The sequence below is a fragment of the Kockovaella imperatae genome (genome assembly GCF_002102565.1).
Source record: "Kockovaella imperatae strain NRRL Y-17943 chromosome Unknown BD324scaffold_4, whole genome shotgun sequence".
In the NCBI taxonomy this organism is placed as follows: Eukaryota; Fungi; Basidiomycota; class Tremellomycetes; order Tremellales; family Cuniculitremaceae; genus Kockovaella; species Kockovaella imperatae.
The window spans coordinates 687,174-703,274 of record NW_019028944.1 but is presented as its reverse complement, the minus strand read 5'-3'; the positions used below and the strand labels follow the sequence as shown (position 1 = coordinate 703,274).

The window sequence follows — 16,101 nt, the reverse complement described above, 5'->3', positions numbered from 1 at the left end:
GGAGTGTCGCCAGATGCATGCATGTATGCTACGCACTTCTCACGCCTGATTGATCGCGCCACTGTTCAAAGTGTCGGATCATAGACGGTGTGATGCGTCGTCTGACCGTTCGCGCTGAGTGAACAAGGTTTGCGGTGGTGACCTAGATAGAGTAAGAGAATTGCGCCAGACAGTGCCCATATCACTCACACAGGGCGCATCGACGTTCTCATTCATAGTCGACAGCGCGGCATCTTGACAAATCGAGGCGATTTCAGCACCGGAGCAGCCTTCGGTCTGTTATCGTCCAGATTAGCAGCAAGTCGTAATGGAGTCTTCGTTGACATACCAGTCGAGCGAGCTCGTCCACGTCGACACCTGTTTCGACTGCCATCTTTGCTAATCGTATCCTAAAAATGTCCCTCCTCGTCTGTAGATCCGGAGCGCCGACATACAAGATCCGATCAAGTCGTCCAGGACGAAGCAATGCCGAGTCCTGATGCATTGTTCACTCGATGCTCCCATGATAGACTCACGAGTACTTCAGGTCGGTTCGTAGCCGCCACCACAATGACCCCTAACAATTCCTCTATACCGTCCATTTCGTTTAAGAGCGACGTCAGGACGCCAGAGTGAGCCGTATCGTCTGATCGAGATGAGCCTAGCGCATCGATCTCGTCCTTAAGGGTTCAGCGGCGAACAGCCAGGGGGACTTACGAAAAAGATAATGGTAGGCGCCGCTGTCCTGGCTTTACGGAACGTCTCTCTCACTGCCCGCTCAGATTCTCCAACGTATTTGTTGAGCAACTTGACCCTGCGTTAGTCTAGGATTAGGCAATGAGTGGATTTACTCACCTCTGGTCCCTTGACGGCGATAAAATTAAGCCCACTTTCCGTAGCAAGGGCTTTGGCGGTCATTGTCTTGCTACATCCCGGTGGACCATATAAGAGTACGCCCTTCGGCGCGTCCACCCCGAGTCTTTTGAATGTAGATTGGTGGGTCAGAGGCCATTCCACGCATTCCCGAAGTTTCTGTTTCACTTCAGTTTGACCCCCTATATCTGACCATTTCACATCTCGAGTTTCGACAAAGACTTCTCGCATTGTCGATGGGCGCATCGTCTTGAGGATCATGTCTAGATCGTTCAAGGAAAGAGTGGTATCAGGACTCCCGTCGGACTTTGCAATGGCCGCCGAGGCTGATTCGCGGACGAGTGAGGAGAGATCGGCTCCGACGTATCCATGCGTCCGATTGGCGAGTGACGTGATATTCTCCGGAGACAGGGTGTTTGGCATCTTGTCGATGAGCAGAGACAAAATTTCTCGACGAGCTTCTGTATCTGGAACACCGAGTTCGATCTCGCGATCGAATCGACCTGGTCTTCGTAGTGCCGGATCAATGGCATTTGGTCGATTCGTGGCGCCGATGACAAATACCCCGGTATTCGCGTCTATTCCATCTAGGAGCGTGAGTAGAGTGGCCACCACCCGCTTTTCCACCTCTCCTCCATCTCCATCTCGTCTAGGACACAAGGCATCAATCTCATCCAGTACGACGATACAGGGGCGTCTTGATTGTGCTTCTTCAAATACACCTCTTAATCGCTCTTCAGTCTCTCCATGGTATGCTGAGCTCAATTCGGGACCATTGACAACTATACAGGTACAATCTGTACGGGATGACGCGAAAGCTCTGGCAAGAGCCGTCTTGCCGGTTCCAGGTGGACCATGAAGGAGTATGCCACGGGGTGGGGCAATGCCGAATCGTCTGTGAATCTCTGGATGGTTGAATGGACCGTCGAGAAGGGCTTGGATCTGCCTGATCTGAGATGAAAGACCTCCAAGGGAGCGATAAGCCGCTTGACCACCTACGGAAGGCGTGTAGATATTTATGTAAGAGGCCGTGGATTTGATGTCGTGTTTCGATTTGGACTGCAATGTATCACTTATGATGATTCGAGTGCGCCAGTCGACTTGATAAGCTGCCGAGTTTAGGGACAAGCGTTCAAGATCGATGGGCAGGTCGGTGTGCTTTGCTGACCCTGCGTCAACTTCTACGGATGAAACTATCCAGCGTTGGGATCCAACAATGATCTTCAGCCCCGGTCGAACGTATCTCGTCGCGACCAGCTCTTCGGTCATTGCAGCTGTCATCCACTTGGTCTCTCTTGTCCCAGAGGGAGATTGTTGAGCTTCAGCTTGTAAGGTGATGGATCTGAGAATGGGCACAGACGATGGAGGGTCGAATTTGAAGAGCTCGGCGGTGTCTGATCCGACATTCGAGCTCTGACCTTCTGACACGAGCACGGCTACAGCATATCAGCACATCTGGCACGCCTTCTCTCGGCTCTTTTGGCTCACTCTCGTCATCATCGATGTCTGCTCCCGGCCACAATTGACCAATCACCCCGGTTCCAGCCAGCGACTTTAGCTCGACCCAATCTCCTGCATGGAGCTTCAGGGATTTGAGAGCCGAAGGGGCGATGTAGATCCGTCTATGAGCCCTGCCAGTTGATGATGAGGATGTGACTCGCCCAACTTTGACGGTCGCCAGACGGTCCATGAGAGTCTGCCGCGGTCAGGATCAAACAAGTCTCGACAGGATCACGAAAGATCTCGCTCAAAGATTTATGTACCAATTCTCGAATGTGGCACTGTGGCGCTGATCCTTGAGGAGCTTTAGGTTTGCTGAGATTCTGGAGTGTGATGCAGCAGCTCGCGAGCAGGAGTAGCACTGCGGACAAAGGCTGGGCCAGCCAAATTGGGGTGGCAGAGGAGCTGAAGAATTCACACTTTGCATAGAAAAGCGCTACAGTGATATCAAGCCCATTCTCCATCCCCTTTTTTTCGTTGTTTTCCTGTTTTCCTGGCGTTGTTCAAAGAGTCGTTCGGTTTTCGATTCAAGGTAGATAGAGTCTCAGAGTCGTGAAAAGCAAAAAGAAGAACCTTGTCGTAGTGTGCGTTGACACCGAGTCGCTGGGAGCGAGAGCGATCTGTGATGTTAGCAAATTGATTGTCCCCAAGTCGCACTCACCTCTGCACTCTAAACGAGATGGAGCAAGCTCAAGAGGTTGATGAGCGAGCAGGATCCAACGCTGACTCCGTTGACGATGCACTTTGCCTTGGATTGGTTCTTGACTCCGGAGAGGACATTGACCGAGGTGCAGCTTCCGACATCGACACCGTTGATGATGCATTCGGTCTTGCCACTGCCGATCTGCTTGGAGAGAATGTTGATGGTGGAGCAGTCGAGAATGGAGACACCGTTGATGACGCATTGGGTAGAAGGCGAGTTGGTTCGCTTGAGAGGAAGGTGCTTGATGATGCTTCCGACGTTGATGGTAGAGCAATCACCGACATCTACACCGTTGACGATGCATTCGGTCTTGCCGTTTCCGAGGACCTTGGTGAGGATGTTGAGCGAAGTGCAGTCAAGGATGCTGATACCGTTGATGAGGCAAGAAGTCGAAGCACCTCCTCCGGTGGATCCAGATCGAGGTTCCTCTTCGTGCCGCTTGAGGTGGATCGATCCGATATCGATGGTCGAGCAGTCGCCAACGGTGACTCCGTTGACAGAGCATTGAGTCTTGCCATCGGGTCCGACAAAGGACAGAATGTCGAGACTGGTGCAGTCGAGAATGCTGATGCCGTTGATGAGGCACGAAGTGGAGGGCGAGCTCCAAGGAGCAGCGCTGACAGAGAGGAGGGTAGCGAGGACGGGAAGAGCGAAAAGCATGATGCTGATGAAGTTGTAGTTGTAGTGAGAGCTAGTCTGTGGATTGAATAGTCAAGTTATTGAAGTTGAGGCCGAAGAGTTGGAAGATGGGAAAGAAGTCGACCAAGAGGTCAGGTTTATATATCTTTGTGAAGGGGTTTGATGGCTTCATTGTTCGAGCTACTACGTTTTGGGGTTCTTGATGTCTGTCCAGAGATGACGCTAAAGCTGAGCCGAATACATGACTCCCTGCTATTCCGATCAGACAATCTGCTCCAATGAAGCCAGACTAGAGGTCAATGATGACCCGCAGTCGTGGTCAGCAAATGTACACCTAGCTCCACGCCCCGTTCTGCCTTGGGATGGCTGTGAGGTCGAAACATGCCTTTGCGCCTGTCTATCGATCGACCACACACAATTCCCATCACTCCCATCAGCTCCACTTGCCTAGGCGCTTTGACAGTGTCCGGTAGACATGCTAGTGTCGTCACTTGATTGAGGTGTGAATGTGTAAGGAGGCCCGAACAGCCAGTCGGCTGAGAGGATATCGGGTCCATGCAGGGTCCAGTCCAAGTCCAGAGCCCCTATCAAAGGGGCAACAAATGGCATGGTCAGCTGAGCCAAGGATTCCCATTGCGATGCCAGCTCAAGAAGTGTGCTGCAATGCTGGACTCAGACGTCATTAAAGCCCCAGTGTCAGTCTGAGCTCCAGCCACACACACAGTGACAATATCAGCTCGCTAAAAGGTCTTAAGACCCCGCCTTTGATCTCCCGTGATTATGGTACGATGCCACTCCAAAGGATGGACATTCGAAGTTTAGAGGGAGCCTCAGCCGTGGTAAGAGGGAGGGAAGGGGTCCTTGCCGGAGACAGATCTACTCAAACTTACCACTACTTCCAATCGACAAGGGAAGGTCATTTCAGCATCCCTGGATGGGTCTAGTCCACACCGTCTGCATTGTAGTGTAGTTGTCGATGTCGGCTAGCCATACTTCTGATTGTACACCAGAGCCATGGTTCCAAGCTGGGCTCCACCTCGCTTGGCAGTCCTCCTTTGATGGTGTGACCAGCGAAGCGAGGTATGTGTGTGTGGGGGTTGTTATTCGGAATGAGCTCCAAGATGACATCTGTGGCGCGTCATCCAGTCAAGGGGAGATGAGAGACGATCATCGTGATCAGAGGGACTCGACGGAGAACTGAGGGCGTCCAGATGAGCCATCGATCCCAAAGCTATTTTTGATACCTTTCCTCTGTATCGCACACGGGATGCATCCACAACTCGAGCTCTATACATCAGAGGTTATAATCAAAATACATCACCTTGTACTACCTAGTGTCCACTCTCAGCCGCCCAACGCTTTTCAGAAGCAGCTTTGAGGTCCTCGTTGATCTTTTTCCATCCCTTGTTGGAGGACTCTTTGGTACCCATCATGCCCATAATAAGTCCCATGGCGCCTGTGATGTCCTCGTGCTGAACGAAGCGAGTCCTGTTGGCCTCTCCAGGGACAGACATGAAGTAGTAGTCGTGTCCGGCGGATCCCATCAAGGGGACAGAGTTGGCCCATCGAAAGTGATCGGGCTGGTTGACCTGGATAGATGGGGAAGGAGAGGAGAGGTGTGGCAATAGAGCACGTTGGCAGGTGCAGGTGAGAGTGTGCGGGAAGAGTGATCGTGCCGGGAAGAAGATATAGAAGAACACAGAATGACACATGTCAGCTCTCCTCTCTTCATCACCGTCGTCGCAGCCTCCGACAGCGTCGCAGCACAGATTCCACTCACTGCAACGTTGCACTTGAAGGTCATACTGGGCATGGTGCACTTGACCTCGTCTCCAGGCACCGCATCGAGACCATTCGACTTCTCAGGAGCTGTGAGCTCAATGTTCTTCCAGAACGAGCCATCATGCCAGTCGGAGAGATGGGGGAAGTCGAGCCACTGAGGAGAGAGGAGGGATGCCACGTCAACCTCGGGTTAGCTTACGGGTTCGTCGACTCACGACTTCTCGAACCACACGAGGAGGAGCTTCGATCAGTATTTCAGCGTCGATCTTCATGGCGAGTGAGCGAATGAGTTAGGAGGCGAGGTGGAGAGTGTACAGGTATCGCCGTATAGATCGCAGAGGGCTTCTTCCCTTCGCCATCGATAATCCAGACCCATTATATACCTTTCCGTTCAATCCGGGATTCCGGGGACTTTCGCGTAAAAAAGAGAATGAAGAGATCTACTACTACGATACTTTCTCGCCATCTCGCCGGGCGATCGAATATTTGTGGGGTCGGGCGAGGTGGAAAGAGACTGAAAGGTTGCCGTGGCAAACATTCCAGAATGGTAAACGACTATTTAGAGTGTAAAAATGCCCTCGGCATGCACCTCAGACCCTCACGAACAACCACAGCTCTTACGCCTTGTTCACGGTGGAGCCGCATGGTGATCCTTCGTTGGCGCTCGACGCCGCCCCTCTTCTTCGGCACTTGACCCGACGAACGCAAGTCCCGACGGTCGAAGGCATACATACATACGGGAGGCAGAGGGAAGGGACCGGCTTGATCTGAGATCTGTCAATCTTTGCAAAACACATTTTGCCTCCGAACGAAGGATCTCCGACGGCTGTCGGCCGACGGGGACCGGGCGGTGAGGCGGGAAGAGACTATTCCTGACTGGTCATGTATGAACAATCGGGCTTCATTGCAATGACAGTGCTTGATTTCAGAGTATCACTGTGTAGCAGCCCCCTACTCTTCATGGTATGCGAAGGCTCTCACTGTGCATGTTCACTCACTCTGTCTGTCCTCCTCGATTCAGAGTGGCCAAATGGTGGCCACAAATCCCCCATTAGCAAAATTTTGATTCTATTTGACTTTTGAATCTGAAAAGCTAATAATGCACGCGATAGATGCTTACGTCAGGGAACACCTCGTCCGCCTCTCTCCAAACCTCAGACTTTTCCAGGAATCACTGTTCAATCTATGGACACTGCTCACCATGTCAGCTCTGGTCGCAGGATATGACTCGTCGGACGACGAGGAGCCAAAGGCTTCGACGTCGAGTCTTCCTCGATTAGGTAATGGACTCCCGGCAACCGGCGTGAACGGTGCCGCCCAGGAGGATGATGACGAGGATGAGGCGATCCTGGAGGAAGATGCGAAAAAGGATGCGTTCGGACTAGCTTCTCAGGCACCATCCAGGTCGAATGGTGTAGAGAAGAAGACAGAAGTAGCAGCCGCTCCTGATGTACTGAGAGAGGTGAGTCAGGCGATCGCAGGCTCTAATCCAGACACTCACACGAAGTACAGGATCCAAACGGAGCTGGATCCGCGATTATCGCTCGACCCACTGACAAGGTCATCAACGTCAATATTTCGTATGATGACATGTCTAGACCTGTCGCTGGACCTCAAGATCCGTTCAATCAACAGAGAAATAAAGGGATGAACAGTTTGTCAGGACACGTCGAGGAGCAATCGATGGACGACTATACGTTTATGGTTCAACAGAGGACATTCGACGTGCACGGATATGCTCTGAACCCTTCAGTGGCCTCGGGAGCTAGCGGTGCTTACGTCGGGTCAATGAGTGTCGCTCATGAGAATGGATACGCGGGAATAGATGGGATCAAAATGACCAAGGCGGAAAAACGAGAAGCGAAACGGAAACGACATGGAAAGGGAGATGCTGGGGTGGTAGATGGCGATGGGGCGTATGTCGGACCATGGGCAGACTGGGAAGGAGAGAAAGAGGTCGATCCTGTGATAGAAGAAGAGGCAGAGGAATGGAGAGAGGAAAAGAGAAGGAGAGAAGAGGCGTCCGAGGCGGCAAAGGCGAAACTCAAGCAGGCTAGAGAAGAGAAGAGTATTTTCCATGGTGAGTTCGGCGGTAATGATGTAGGACGCAATCTTGCTGACTCTTGTATGCAGGCAAGGAGCTCACAGATTATGCTGGAAGGACGTATATGCATATACCGACCGACACCGATGTCAAACTCAACCCATCAGACGATTCAAATCCGCCCAACGCATACCTGCCAGAGAGGTGTATACATACCTGGGTGAGTGCGGTGTGTGAATCGTTCAGTCAACTCTGACAACACTGAACAGACTGGACACAACAAGGGCGTGTCTGCCATACGCCTGTTTCCCAAATCTGGGCATTTGTTGCTCAGTGGAAGTATGGATACCAAAGTCAAGGTGAGTCTGTCATTCGGAGGGGCCGCGATAACACTCAAGCTCTGGGACGTTTACCACGAAGGGAACTGCTTACGGACGTTTTTGGGCCATTCACAAGCTGTCAAAGACGTCGCCTTCAACAACAAAGGGACCAAGTTCATCTCTGCAGGTTACGATCGACAGATCAAGATCTGGGACACGGAGACTGGGCAATGTCTCCAAGCATTCTCCAACGGCAAAATACCAAATGTCGTCAAATTTCATCCCGATCCAGACAAGCAGAATATCTTTATGGCAGGTATGCAGGACAAGAAGATCATCCAGGTGCGGACGAAAATCGGTCCGGATCTCATGAAACAAGGCTGACGCTGGCATTCAGTATGACACGCGAGCGCATGAGATAGTCCAGACGTATGATCAACATTTGGGACCTGTCAATACCATCACCTTTGTGGACAACAATAGACGGTTCGTCACCACGTCTGATGACAAGACTCTCCGTGGATGGGATTACGACATCCCCGTGGTGATCAAATACATCGCCGAACCATACATGCACTCGATGCCAGCGGTGACTCTGCATCCGAGTCGTGAGTGGTCGATCAGGCAGTCATGCGAGATCATGCTGATTTGCGGTCTATCAGGAAAATACTTTGCGTGTCAATCGCTCGACAACCAAATTTTAGTCTACTCCGCCGATGGGAGCTTCAAACAGAACAAGAAGAAGAGATATGCCGGACACACTGTCGCTGGATACGCTTGTGCCGTCGGGTTCTCACCCGATGGAAAGTATATCTCATCCGGTACAGGATCAGGAGACGTGGTATTCTGGGATTGGAAGACTGGCCGAATCATGAAGAGGATACATGCCCATAATCAAGTGGTCATTGATCATGTGTGGTTACCAAACGAGCATGTGAGTGCAACGAGTCGAGCATCAGAGGCGATCGATCGATCATCAGCTGATGGGCGACTCCAGTCAAAAGTCATCACGGCGTCTTGGGACGGATTGATCAAACTCTGGACATGAGTGTTTTGCTGTAATAAGACGATGCAGAGGATATGTAGCTGTTGCTATCGTTTCTCATCGCTTTGTCTTTCACCCGATCGAAGTACCTTCCAACCAGAAGTGAGAAGAAGCCCATCCTCGAGGATTAGTAATGCTTGTCGGCCGGATTAGAAAATTCTGTTGGGATTTTCCTAATCTCCATATGATCGTCCGTCCGGGGTTATAACGGCACCATCCGCTCACTAACACGGACAGACACACGCTACTTACGTCGCTACTCGCTCGTGACTTCGAAGCATTCCTGTAAAGTCTGTAAGCCTCTCTCTCTGTCTCTACGCTTCATGATCACACGGCACGGGTCTGGGACAGTGTAAAAGGCGCGCGGAAAGAGCATACAAGTCGGCTCTCCAGTGGCAACGATTTGTCAGCTTGAGACCTCCTCGACACCGTGGTAGTGGTCATAAACGAGGAACATAGGGAAATCAAAGGGGGCGTCAATTCATCCGCCGCCGGTCTCATCACACGATCAAACAACGGCCGTGAGCGTCTCAAAGCTCTGAGCTGTGGGTTAAGGTGAGTCTCTATTGTCCAATACAGGCGCTTGGCGGCAGTTGGAGTTGCCCTCGCGGCCTTAATCACGTCCCTATACAAGCTGACAAACAGGGCTCAGCCAAGTCTGATCATTGGGACCTATCCGTCACCTCCCTATATTTCAACATGAGGGAGTCAAACTACTCGTTCCCGCCTCATAATCGGGCTGTGCTGTCCATCACCCATCTGTTGTACGATAGAAGAGGTCAGTCAAGCCTGTAGCGCGAGTATCTCCACCTGCTGATGCGCCGATTCCGATAGCTCTCGACACGAACAGTCCTCTTGCCATTCTCAATAATCTCACTTCTCTCACATACCTCACATCGACTTCTCCTCGCATCCGTGATATCCTCACGCTCGATGGCGGCCTCGAGCGTCTTCTGGATATCTTGCGTAATTCCTGTCTTCCGCGAGAAGCTCAACGTGGCCAAGATCTCTGGGGTCTCAATGGTCCACCGACATCCCGCGTGATCAGTGTGGATCGACAGGTCTTTCTCCGCCATAGTTTGGCCTTCCAATGCGTAGTCAACATCGGAGTCAGAGGGAGCGAAGCTATTCGTACCCGTGTAGTTCAAGCTGGCGCTTTGGATCTAGTCGCTCAAATCCTCGAAAGCTGGCTGGTCTATCATGGCATAGGCACTTTTGCAGGACCTACAGGGAGTCAAATGGCAATCACAGCGCTTAAAGCTGGTATTCCTGTGCCTGGAACTGAAGGCCAGCGTCGAATGACACGATTCTCGAACTCTCGTTTCGCTCAAGCTGTCTCTACTACCGCTGCAAGATCCACTTCCTCCATCTCAAGCTTTGTCGGATCGCTCACTGGTCGTAACAACCCTCGAGAGTCAGCTGCGCCCGACCCGACACCTGAGTATCGCGCAGCCAGCGTCGAACCGGCGCGAACGAACGACACGGATGTAGACATGGCGGATGGTGAGGCCGACGAAGGTACGGACATCGCGTCCGTGGACCCGGGAGATGACAGTATGGAGATTGATGATGGGTCAAGAGAGGAGGAAACGCCGGAAGCTCGAGCTGGACCTTCTATGACGCCGCGCCCGCCCGTCTCCCTTGCTCCGTCTTATGGCACATCGTCACGATCCACCTCGCGAGATCGACATGTCGAAAGCCAAGCTTCGAGTATCACCAACTCGGTTTCTGGTGACGAGCTTTCTGGTCGTATTCCCCGTGCCACTTCTGAGAACAATCTTGGAGCCGCCGTAGCTTCGGGATCGACCGCTCGACCGCCTCATCTCAATCTTGGCGGCACGAGATTGCCAGCACTGGGGCAAGATTCCATCAGTAATCAGTCGAGCCCGATGGGAACGCCAATACGACAAGATGACGGAGAGATCTTGCGTGCGCCTGGTAGAAGAGGCACGATCGTCGGCCGACCTGTCAACGTCACCCTCGCACCGAGGAACGAGAGACGGCGAGAAGCTGGTGATGGGGGCAGTGGGACGTCTGATGTGGGAGAAGATGTCGATCTCCCGACAGCTACCATCGCTGCTGGTATAGCGGCCGCAAACGCTCAAGCCATGGAGAGTGGTGGTACGGTCGTTCCGGACGAGCCTGGACCACCTCCCAATGTTGAAATCGTGGAGAATCTGGCCAGTGCTGTGCCCGAAGATCCCGATCCTGAAATGGTGGAGGCTGAACAAGCTAGACTCGACATGGAAGCTGGTGCACCTCCTGGCCAGCCTGGAGCAGCGCAGACGCCTCGTGTCCCGCCAGCCGAGAATGCCGCACCTCAGCAAGCACCTGATGCTGCTGTGCCCCCGGGTCAAATCATCATTGCAAACGGCGCACCTAGAGGTTTCCACGATCTCGGCAGTTATGTGGGGATCTCCTCTTTGCTCAATCCCGACGGCGATCGATACTCTGATGACAGTATCCTGCTCGCACTGCAACTGCTTGCATACCTGTCGAAATACCCACACGTTCGATCCGCTTTCCACCATCCTCGTCGACCCATGCACCCGACCTTCGACCTTTCACCAGCTCCAAACTCTCAACCGCTACCTCAACGTCCGGCGACATCCCTCACTCCCAACATGTTCTCCTTGGTCGAGCGATTCACTTTCCGACCGACCCCTTCTGATCCCTTGCTTTATGTGATCCCCGACGAGATTCAATACTGGGCCGGTGTCATCATGCGAAACGCATGTCGCAAGGATGAAGCGAGAAACGGTATTCGACAATGCGCGCACATGCCGTGTGGCAAGTGGGAAGAATACGCCAGAGAATTCGCCAAATGTAGACGGTGTCGTAAGGCCAAGTACTGCAGCAAAGAGTGTCAAAGTAAAGCTTGGTCGGAAGGACACCGGTTCTGGTGTAACACGCGGAGTGACGAGCCTCCACCTGGGGTCGCAGCGGCTACTGGACAAGGACAGACGGGACAAGATCACATTAATCCGAATACGCATGGTGCAGAACCTGACGATGATGATCTGGATGCTGAATTTGCCCACGCCGATCTACCTGGTCACCTCGTCGCTCGGGTCCGGGCAGCTCGTGAAGGTGATCGACGTGGCCCGGGAGGAGCAGTGGGTGGAGGCGGACGGATCGGAGGCGGAACCATCGATCCGAATGTTACGGCTGTTGAGTTACCCATCGACTTTCAACAAAATCTACTACAGGAAGCTCTCGGTACGAGGACAGCGCCAATGGGTCAGGGTGTACCTGCTCCATTGAGAAGACCACCAACTCAACCTCAAGCACGAGATGCGAGAGTGCCAATGCCAATACCACTCAGACCGGCTCAACCACCGCCGGCGCCAGGGACAGCTAGAGGAACTGAGAGCTATGTCCGACCTCCCACCGCTCTGAGAGCTGCCCCTCCCTCAGATCCCTCAGCTAGGACCAGACCGCGTGGAAGGCCAGGGGATGGAACTCAGCCATGAGAACACAGAGAAGCTTGAAATGTCTATTCAGGAGGGTGTCTGGGGAACACATGTTCACGTACGTGTCATACATGTATATGATCCATAGGGCTACGTAGTGGAGCGGTTGATTGTATCCTGTCTGTCATGTCTGCATCCTAAACATTGCGTTTGAGTGGGCAAAGGGCAACTGTGAACGATAAAGCATTTTACGTTATTTTGCGGGGCTCCAGTGGCAACGATCGAGAAAGTTCGAGATATCTCTGGCAACGATGAAACATCAATTGTCCATACCTTATTATACTGTCTGACGACCAGGTCCTAAGCTCTCCTCAAGACATGACACATAAGCGACATCTCTTCACCTGAAGGTCTGAGTATCCTGTACATCAGCCGAGATCGCCACCAATTTGACTGTTACCTAGATAAGACAGCCAAAAATGATACCACGCAAGCAGCTTGTCAGATTAGCCAAGACGCATCAACTGGTCCTCACACATAACCGATGGAATGTAGCTGCGAGACCTATCGCGCTTCGCTCATTCAACTCCGCCGGGAACAACCAAGATCGACCTCGACAAAGAGGAAACAACGGGAACGACGGAAATGATGTGAGCAATAAGCCACCTGGAGGTGGATTCGGGGGGATGGGAGGGATGGGTTTCCCTGGAATGAGACTGCCTGGAGGGATGATGGGCGAGCAAGAACCTGCCAAGGGGGAGAGCTTGGCCCAATTCAGTGTGGATTTGACCGAGTTCGCGAGGAACGGTGAGTGACGCAGCGTCTCTCGTGTTGGGTGATTCTTGGGCTTAGACTTGTGCTTCATCTAGGCAAGCTGGACCCTGTCATCGGCCGAGATGCAGAGATCAAGCGGACCATTCAGATTTTATCTAGGAGGACAAAGAGCAACCCTGTGCTCCTGGGACTGCCTGGTGTAGGTAAAACAGCCATTCTAGAAGGTCTAGCAACGCGGATAGTCAACAAAGAGGTTCCAGAGGTGTGTCTGTTCTCCGCGCAAGGTGGTATAGGATGACTAGCTGAATCTCGGGACAGTCATTACAGCACAAACGGCTCCTGTCTCTGGATCTTGCCGCTCTGATGGCTGGTACAGGTGTACGAGGAGAATTCGAAAAGCGATTCAAGGGACTATTGAAGGATATCGAGGCGGAAGAAGGGAATGTCATTTGTTTCATCGATGAGCTGCACACGCTGCTGGTGAGTAGAAATTATCTCACATGGACTACGTGCTGACCAGCACCACCTAGAATCTCGGTAAAGCAGAAGGCTCGGTCAGCGGTTCGGAGATCATCAAGCCCGCCCTGGCTAGAGGTCTGCAGCTCGTCGGAGCGACTACTCTGGACGAGTACCGCAAAAGCATTGAGAAGGATGCGGCGCTCCAGAGACGATTCCAACCGGTAATGGTCGAAGAGCCTACGGTCGAATCGACGGTGTCCATCCTCCGAGGTCTCAAAGCTAGGTTCGAGGCTCATCACGGTATTTCGATAGGAGACTCAGGTAGGTTGCAGACGGACTGTATGATACTTGTGCTGATAGGTGATTACAGCACTCGTCACTGCTGCGGTCTACTCGGATAGATATATTCAGGATCGGTTCTTGCCGGACAAAGCTATCGACTTGGTGGATGAAGCATCATCAGCTCTCAAGCTGGCGCAAGAATCCAGACCTGCGATTCTGGAACAGCTCGACCGGTGAGCTGATCGGCTCACACATGACTCTTCTGACACGCTGTCCAGGTCAATTGCCAACCTTGAGATAGAGCGAGAGTCGCTGAAAAAGGAAGAAGATGATTTCTCAATCAGTCGACGCGATCAGGTCGAAATGGAACTGCACGAGAAGAAAGCGGAACAAGCGCGTCTGGCGGAGATTTGGGCCAAGGAACGAGCGAAATTTGCAGAGATCAAGAGTCTCAAGGAGGTGAGCAATCACAGAGGATCGTCGGCAATGAGCTGACGTCTGTGTCAGAGGATCGATCGAGCGCACACAGAGCTTGAGGCTGCTCAGCGTGCTGGAGATTTTGAAAAGGCTTCCAAGATCCGATACGGACAGATCCCAGAACTTCAGTCCAAGCTTCCACAGCAGCTTCCGGATACCGCTACGGCCGTCGACGGTGAAGGCAGCATGGTTGTGAGAGATCGTGTGACTAGTGAGGATATCGCGGTTGTGTGAGCTACAAGCTTCCGGACATTACAGCACAAAACTGACCTGTCAATATAGAGTGGCGACGACAACCGGTATTCCAGTTGCAAATCTCCTGAAGGGCGAGAGGGAAAAATTGATCCATGTGAGTGCCCATGGATGCCGTGGACTATGGTATCTGACGCGTTGAGCAGATGGAAGAAGCCCTCAGACAGCGAGTCGTTGGTCAAGACGAAGTGCTCGAAGCCGTTAGCAATGCCATTCGACTCTCACGAGCTGGACTACAATCTCCTTCTCGACCACTCGCTAGTTACCTATTTCTTGGTCCCACGGGAACAGGCAAGTCCGAGCTCACGAAGGCATTGGCAGAGTTCCTGTTCGCGGATGCAAAGCGTTCTCTGTGAGCGTCCCTAAGGACCGGATATGAATAGCGGCTAACATCTCCCCAGCATTCAATTGAACATGTCCGAGTTCCATGACAAACATACCCTGTCTCGACTCATTGGGTCGTCTGCGGGGTACATTGGCTACGAAGAGTGAGTTTGGTTTATAGTCTTCGAATCGATTGCTCATGGAGATATCAGCGGCGGTCAACTCACTGAGGCAGTCAGAAGGCGCCCATACTCAGTAGTAGTCTTCGACGAGATTGAAAAGGCGCATCCCGTGAGTCTGTCCTCGCCGAAGTAGGATAGCTGCTGACGAATCGTAGGAGGTAGCCAACATTCTCCTCCAGATCCTGGAGGAAGGAACTCTGACAGACGGCCAAGGAAAACAGATCAACTTCAAGAATACTATCATCTGTCTCACGTCGAATCTCGGCTCAGAGTGAGTAGCATGGTCTTGGCTTAGAATTCGACTTACCTTCCGCAGAGCTCTATACGAACCTGGCGCAAACAACCCCGATGGTACAATCTCTGAATCGGCTCGTGCCAAAGTGATGGCCGCCACTGCGCAATTCTTCCGACCTGAACTTCTGAACCGACTGGACGATCGCCTGGTCTTCAACAAGCTTCCGCCAAAAGTCATGCTTGACATTGTGGACCTTCGCCTGTCCGAAGTTCAAAAACGACTCGATTCGCGACGTATCAAGCTTGAGGTCGATGATGCTGCCCGACAGTGGCTCGCCGAAGAGGGTTACTCAGAAGCTTTCGGAGCGAGAGCTGTAGCAAGAATGATCAAGGATAAAGTCGTCAAGCCGATTGCGAACCAGCTTCTGGATGGTACGATCAAGTGAGTCCGGATAGCATACGCTCTTAAGTCAGGACTAACGTTCGGATCAGAGACGAAGAGATCGTTGAGATTAGTCTCAAAGATGGACACTTGGTCACTCATCACTCCGCCTCGCCTCTTTCTGCCGAGAGACCCTACGATGTCGAAGAGGCTGAAGTCGACACCACACATCTTGACCGAAGTTTGCGAAGCTCCAGGAGCAACGCCAGTTAGACATCTGTATAATGTGATCACCGCTCCGTATCTCACAAGTCTCCGTCCTGTATCATTACAAGGCTAGCTCATCTATCTGTATGCATCTGCCTATGCTCACCTCTCGCACACGACCAGCATGGAACAGCTACCTTTTATTAACTCATTCGCACCGCCACTGACCC

General features: G+C 52.4%; 6 protein-coding genes across 6 annotated transcripts; 3 read left to right on the top strand and 3 right to left on the bottom strand.

Moving 5' to 3' along the window:
- Positions 1–4: 4 nt before the first annotated feature.
- Positions 5–2,585, bottom strand: BD324DRAFT_620869 (putative peroxisome biosynthesis protein PAS1). The gene is made up of 7 exons (XM_022015331.1): positions 2,341–2,585; positions 835–2,288; positions 697–786; positions 516–659; positions 329–475; positions 190–276; positions 5–142 (listed from the first exon to the last, which is right to left on the bottom strand). The coding sequence occupies exons 1-7, from the start codon at positions 2,540–2,542 to the stop codon at positions 29–31; spliced, it is 2,238 nt and encodes a 745-aa protein (XP_021872360.1). The 5' UTR covers positions 2,543–2,585; the 3' UTR covers positions 5–28.
- Positions 2,586–2,719: 134 nt separating this feature from the next.
- Positions 2,720–3,878, bottom strand: BD324DRAFT_356463 (hypothetical protein). Its single transcript, XM_022012571.1, has 2 exons — positions 3,014–3,878; positions 2,720–2,972 (listed from the first exon to the last, which is right to left on the bottom strand). Exon 1 carries the CDS (start codon positions 3,713–3,715, stop codon positions 3,023–3,025), a length of 693 nt encoding a protein of 230 aa, XP_021872359.1. The 5' UTR covers positions 3,716–3,878; the 3' UTR covers positions 2,720–2,972; positions 3,014–3,022.
- Positions 3,879–4,941: 1,063 nt separating this feature from the next.
- BD324DRAFT_620867 (hypothetical protein) lies at positions 4,942–6,248 on the bottom strand. Its single transcript, XM_022015330.1, has 3 exons — positions 5,692–6,248; positions 5,475–5,630; positions 4,942–5,283 (listed from the first exon to the last, which is right to left on the bottom strand). The coding sequence occupies exons 1-3, from the start codon at positions 5,746–5,748 to the stop codon at positions 5,026–5,028; spliced, it is 471 nt and encodes a 156-aa protein (XP_021872358.1). The 5' UTR covers positions 5,749–6,248; the 3' UTR covers positions 4,942–5,025.
- Positions 6,249–6,253: 5 nt separating this feature from the next.
- On the top strand, positions 6,254–9,140 carry BD324DRAFT_620862 (WD40-repeat-containing domain protein). Its single transcript, XM_022015329.1, has 8 exons — positions 6,254–6,938; positions 6,989–7,556; positions 7,610–7,740; positions 7,790–7,879; positions 7,919–8,182; positions 8,238–8,448; positions 8,503–8,774; positions 8,838–9,140. The coding sequence occupies exons 1-8, from the start codon at positions 6,576–6,578 to the stop codon at positions 8,886–8,888; spliced, it is 1,950 nt and encodes a 649-aa protein (XP_021872357.1). The 5' UTR covers positions 6,254–6,575; the 3' UTR covers positions 8,889–9,140.
- On the top strand, positions 9,119–12,816 carry BD324DRAFT_357063 (hypothetical protein). The gene is made up of 3 exons (XM_022012572.1): positions 9,119–9,440; positions 9,538–9,663; positions 9,720–12,816. The coding sequence occupies exons 2-3, from the start codon at positions 9,585–9,587 to the stop codon at positions 12,356–12,358; spliced, it is 2,718 nt and encodes a 905-aa protein (XP_021872356.1). The 5' UTR covers positions 9,119–9,440; positions 9,538–9,584; the 3' UTR covers positions 12,359–12,816.
- A 213-nt stretch (positions 12,817–13,029) lies between these two features.
- BD324DRAFT_641595 (P-loop containing nucleoside triphosphate hydrolase protein) lies at positions 13,030–15,937 on the top strand (the record flags this gene model as incomplete). Its single annotated transcript, XM_022017430.1, has 14 exons — positions 13,030–13,105; positions 13,168–13,334; positions 13,391–13,552; positions 13,603–13,852; positions 13,902–14,046; positions 14,092–14,272; positions 14,321–14,520; positions 14,573–14,639; positions 14,689–14,894; positions 14,944–15,030; positions 15,079–15,157; positions 15,204–15,319; positions 15,365–15,724; positions 15,775–15,937. 14 exons carry the CDS (start codon positions 13,030–13,032, stop codon positions 15,935–15,937), a joined length of 2,259 nt encoding a protein of 752 aa, XP_021872355.1.
- Between the last annotated feature and the right edge of the window lie 164 nt (positions 15,938–16,101).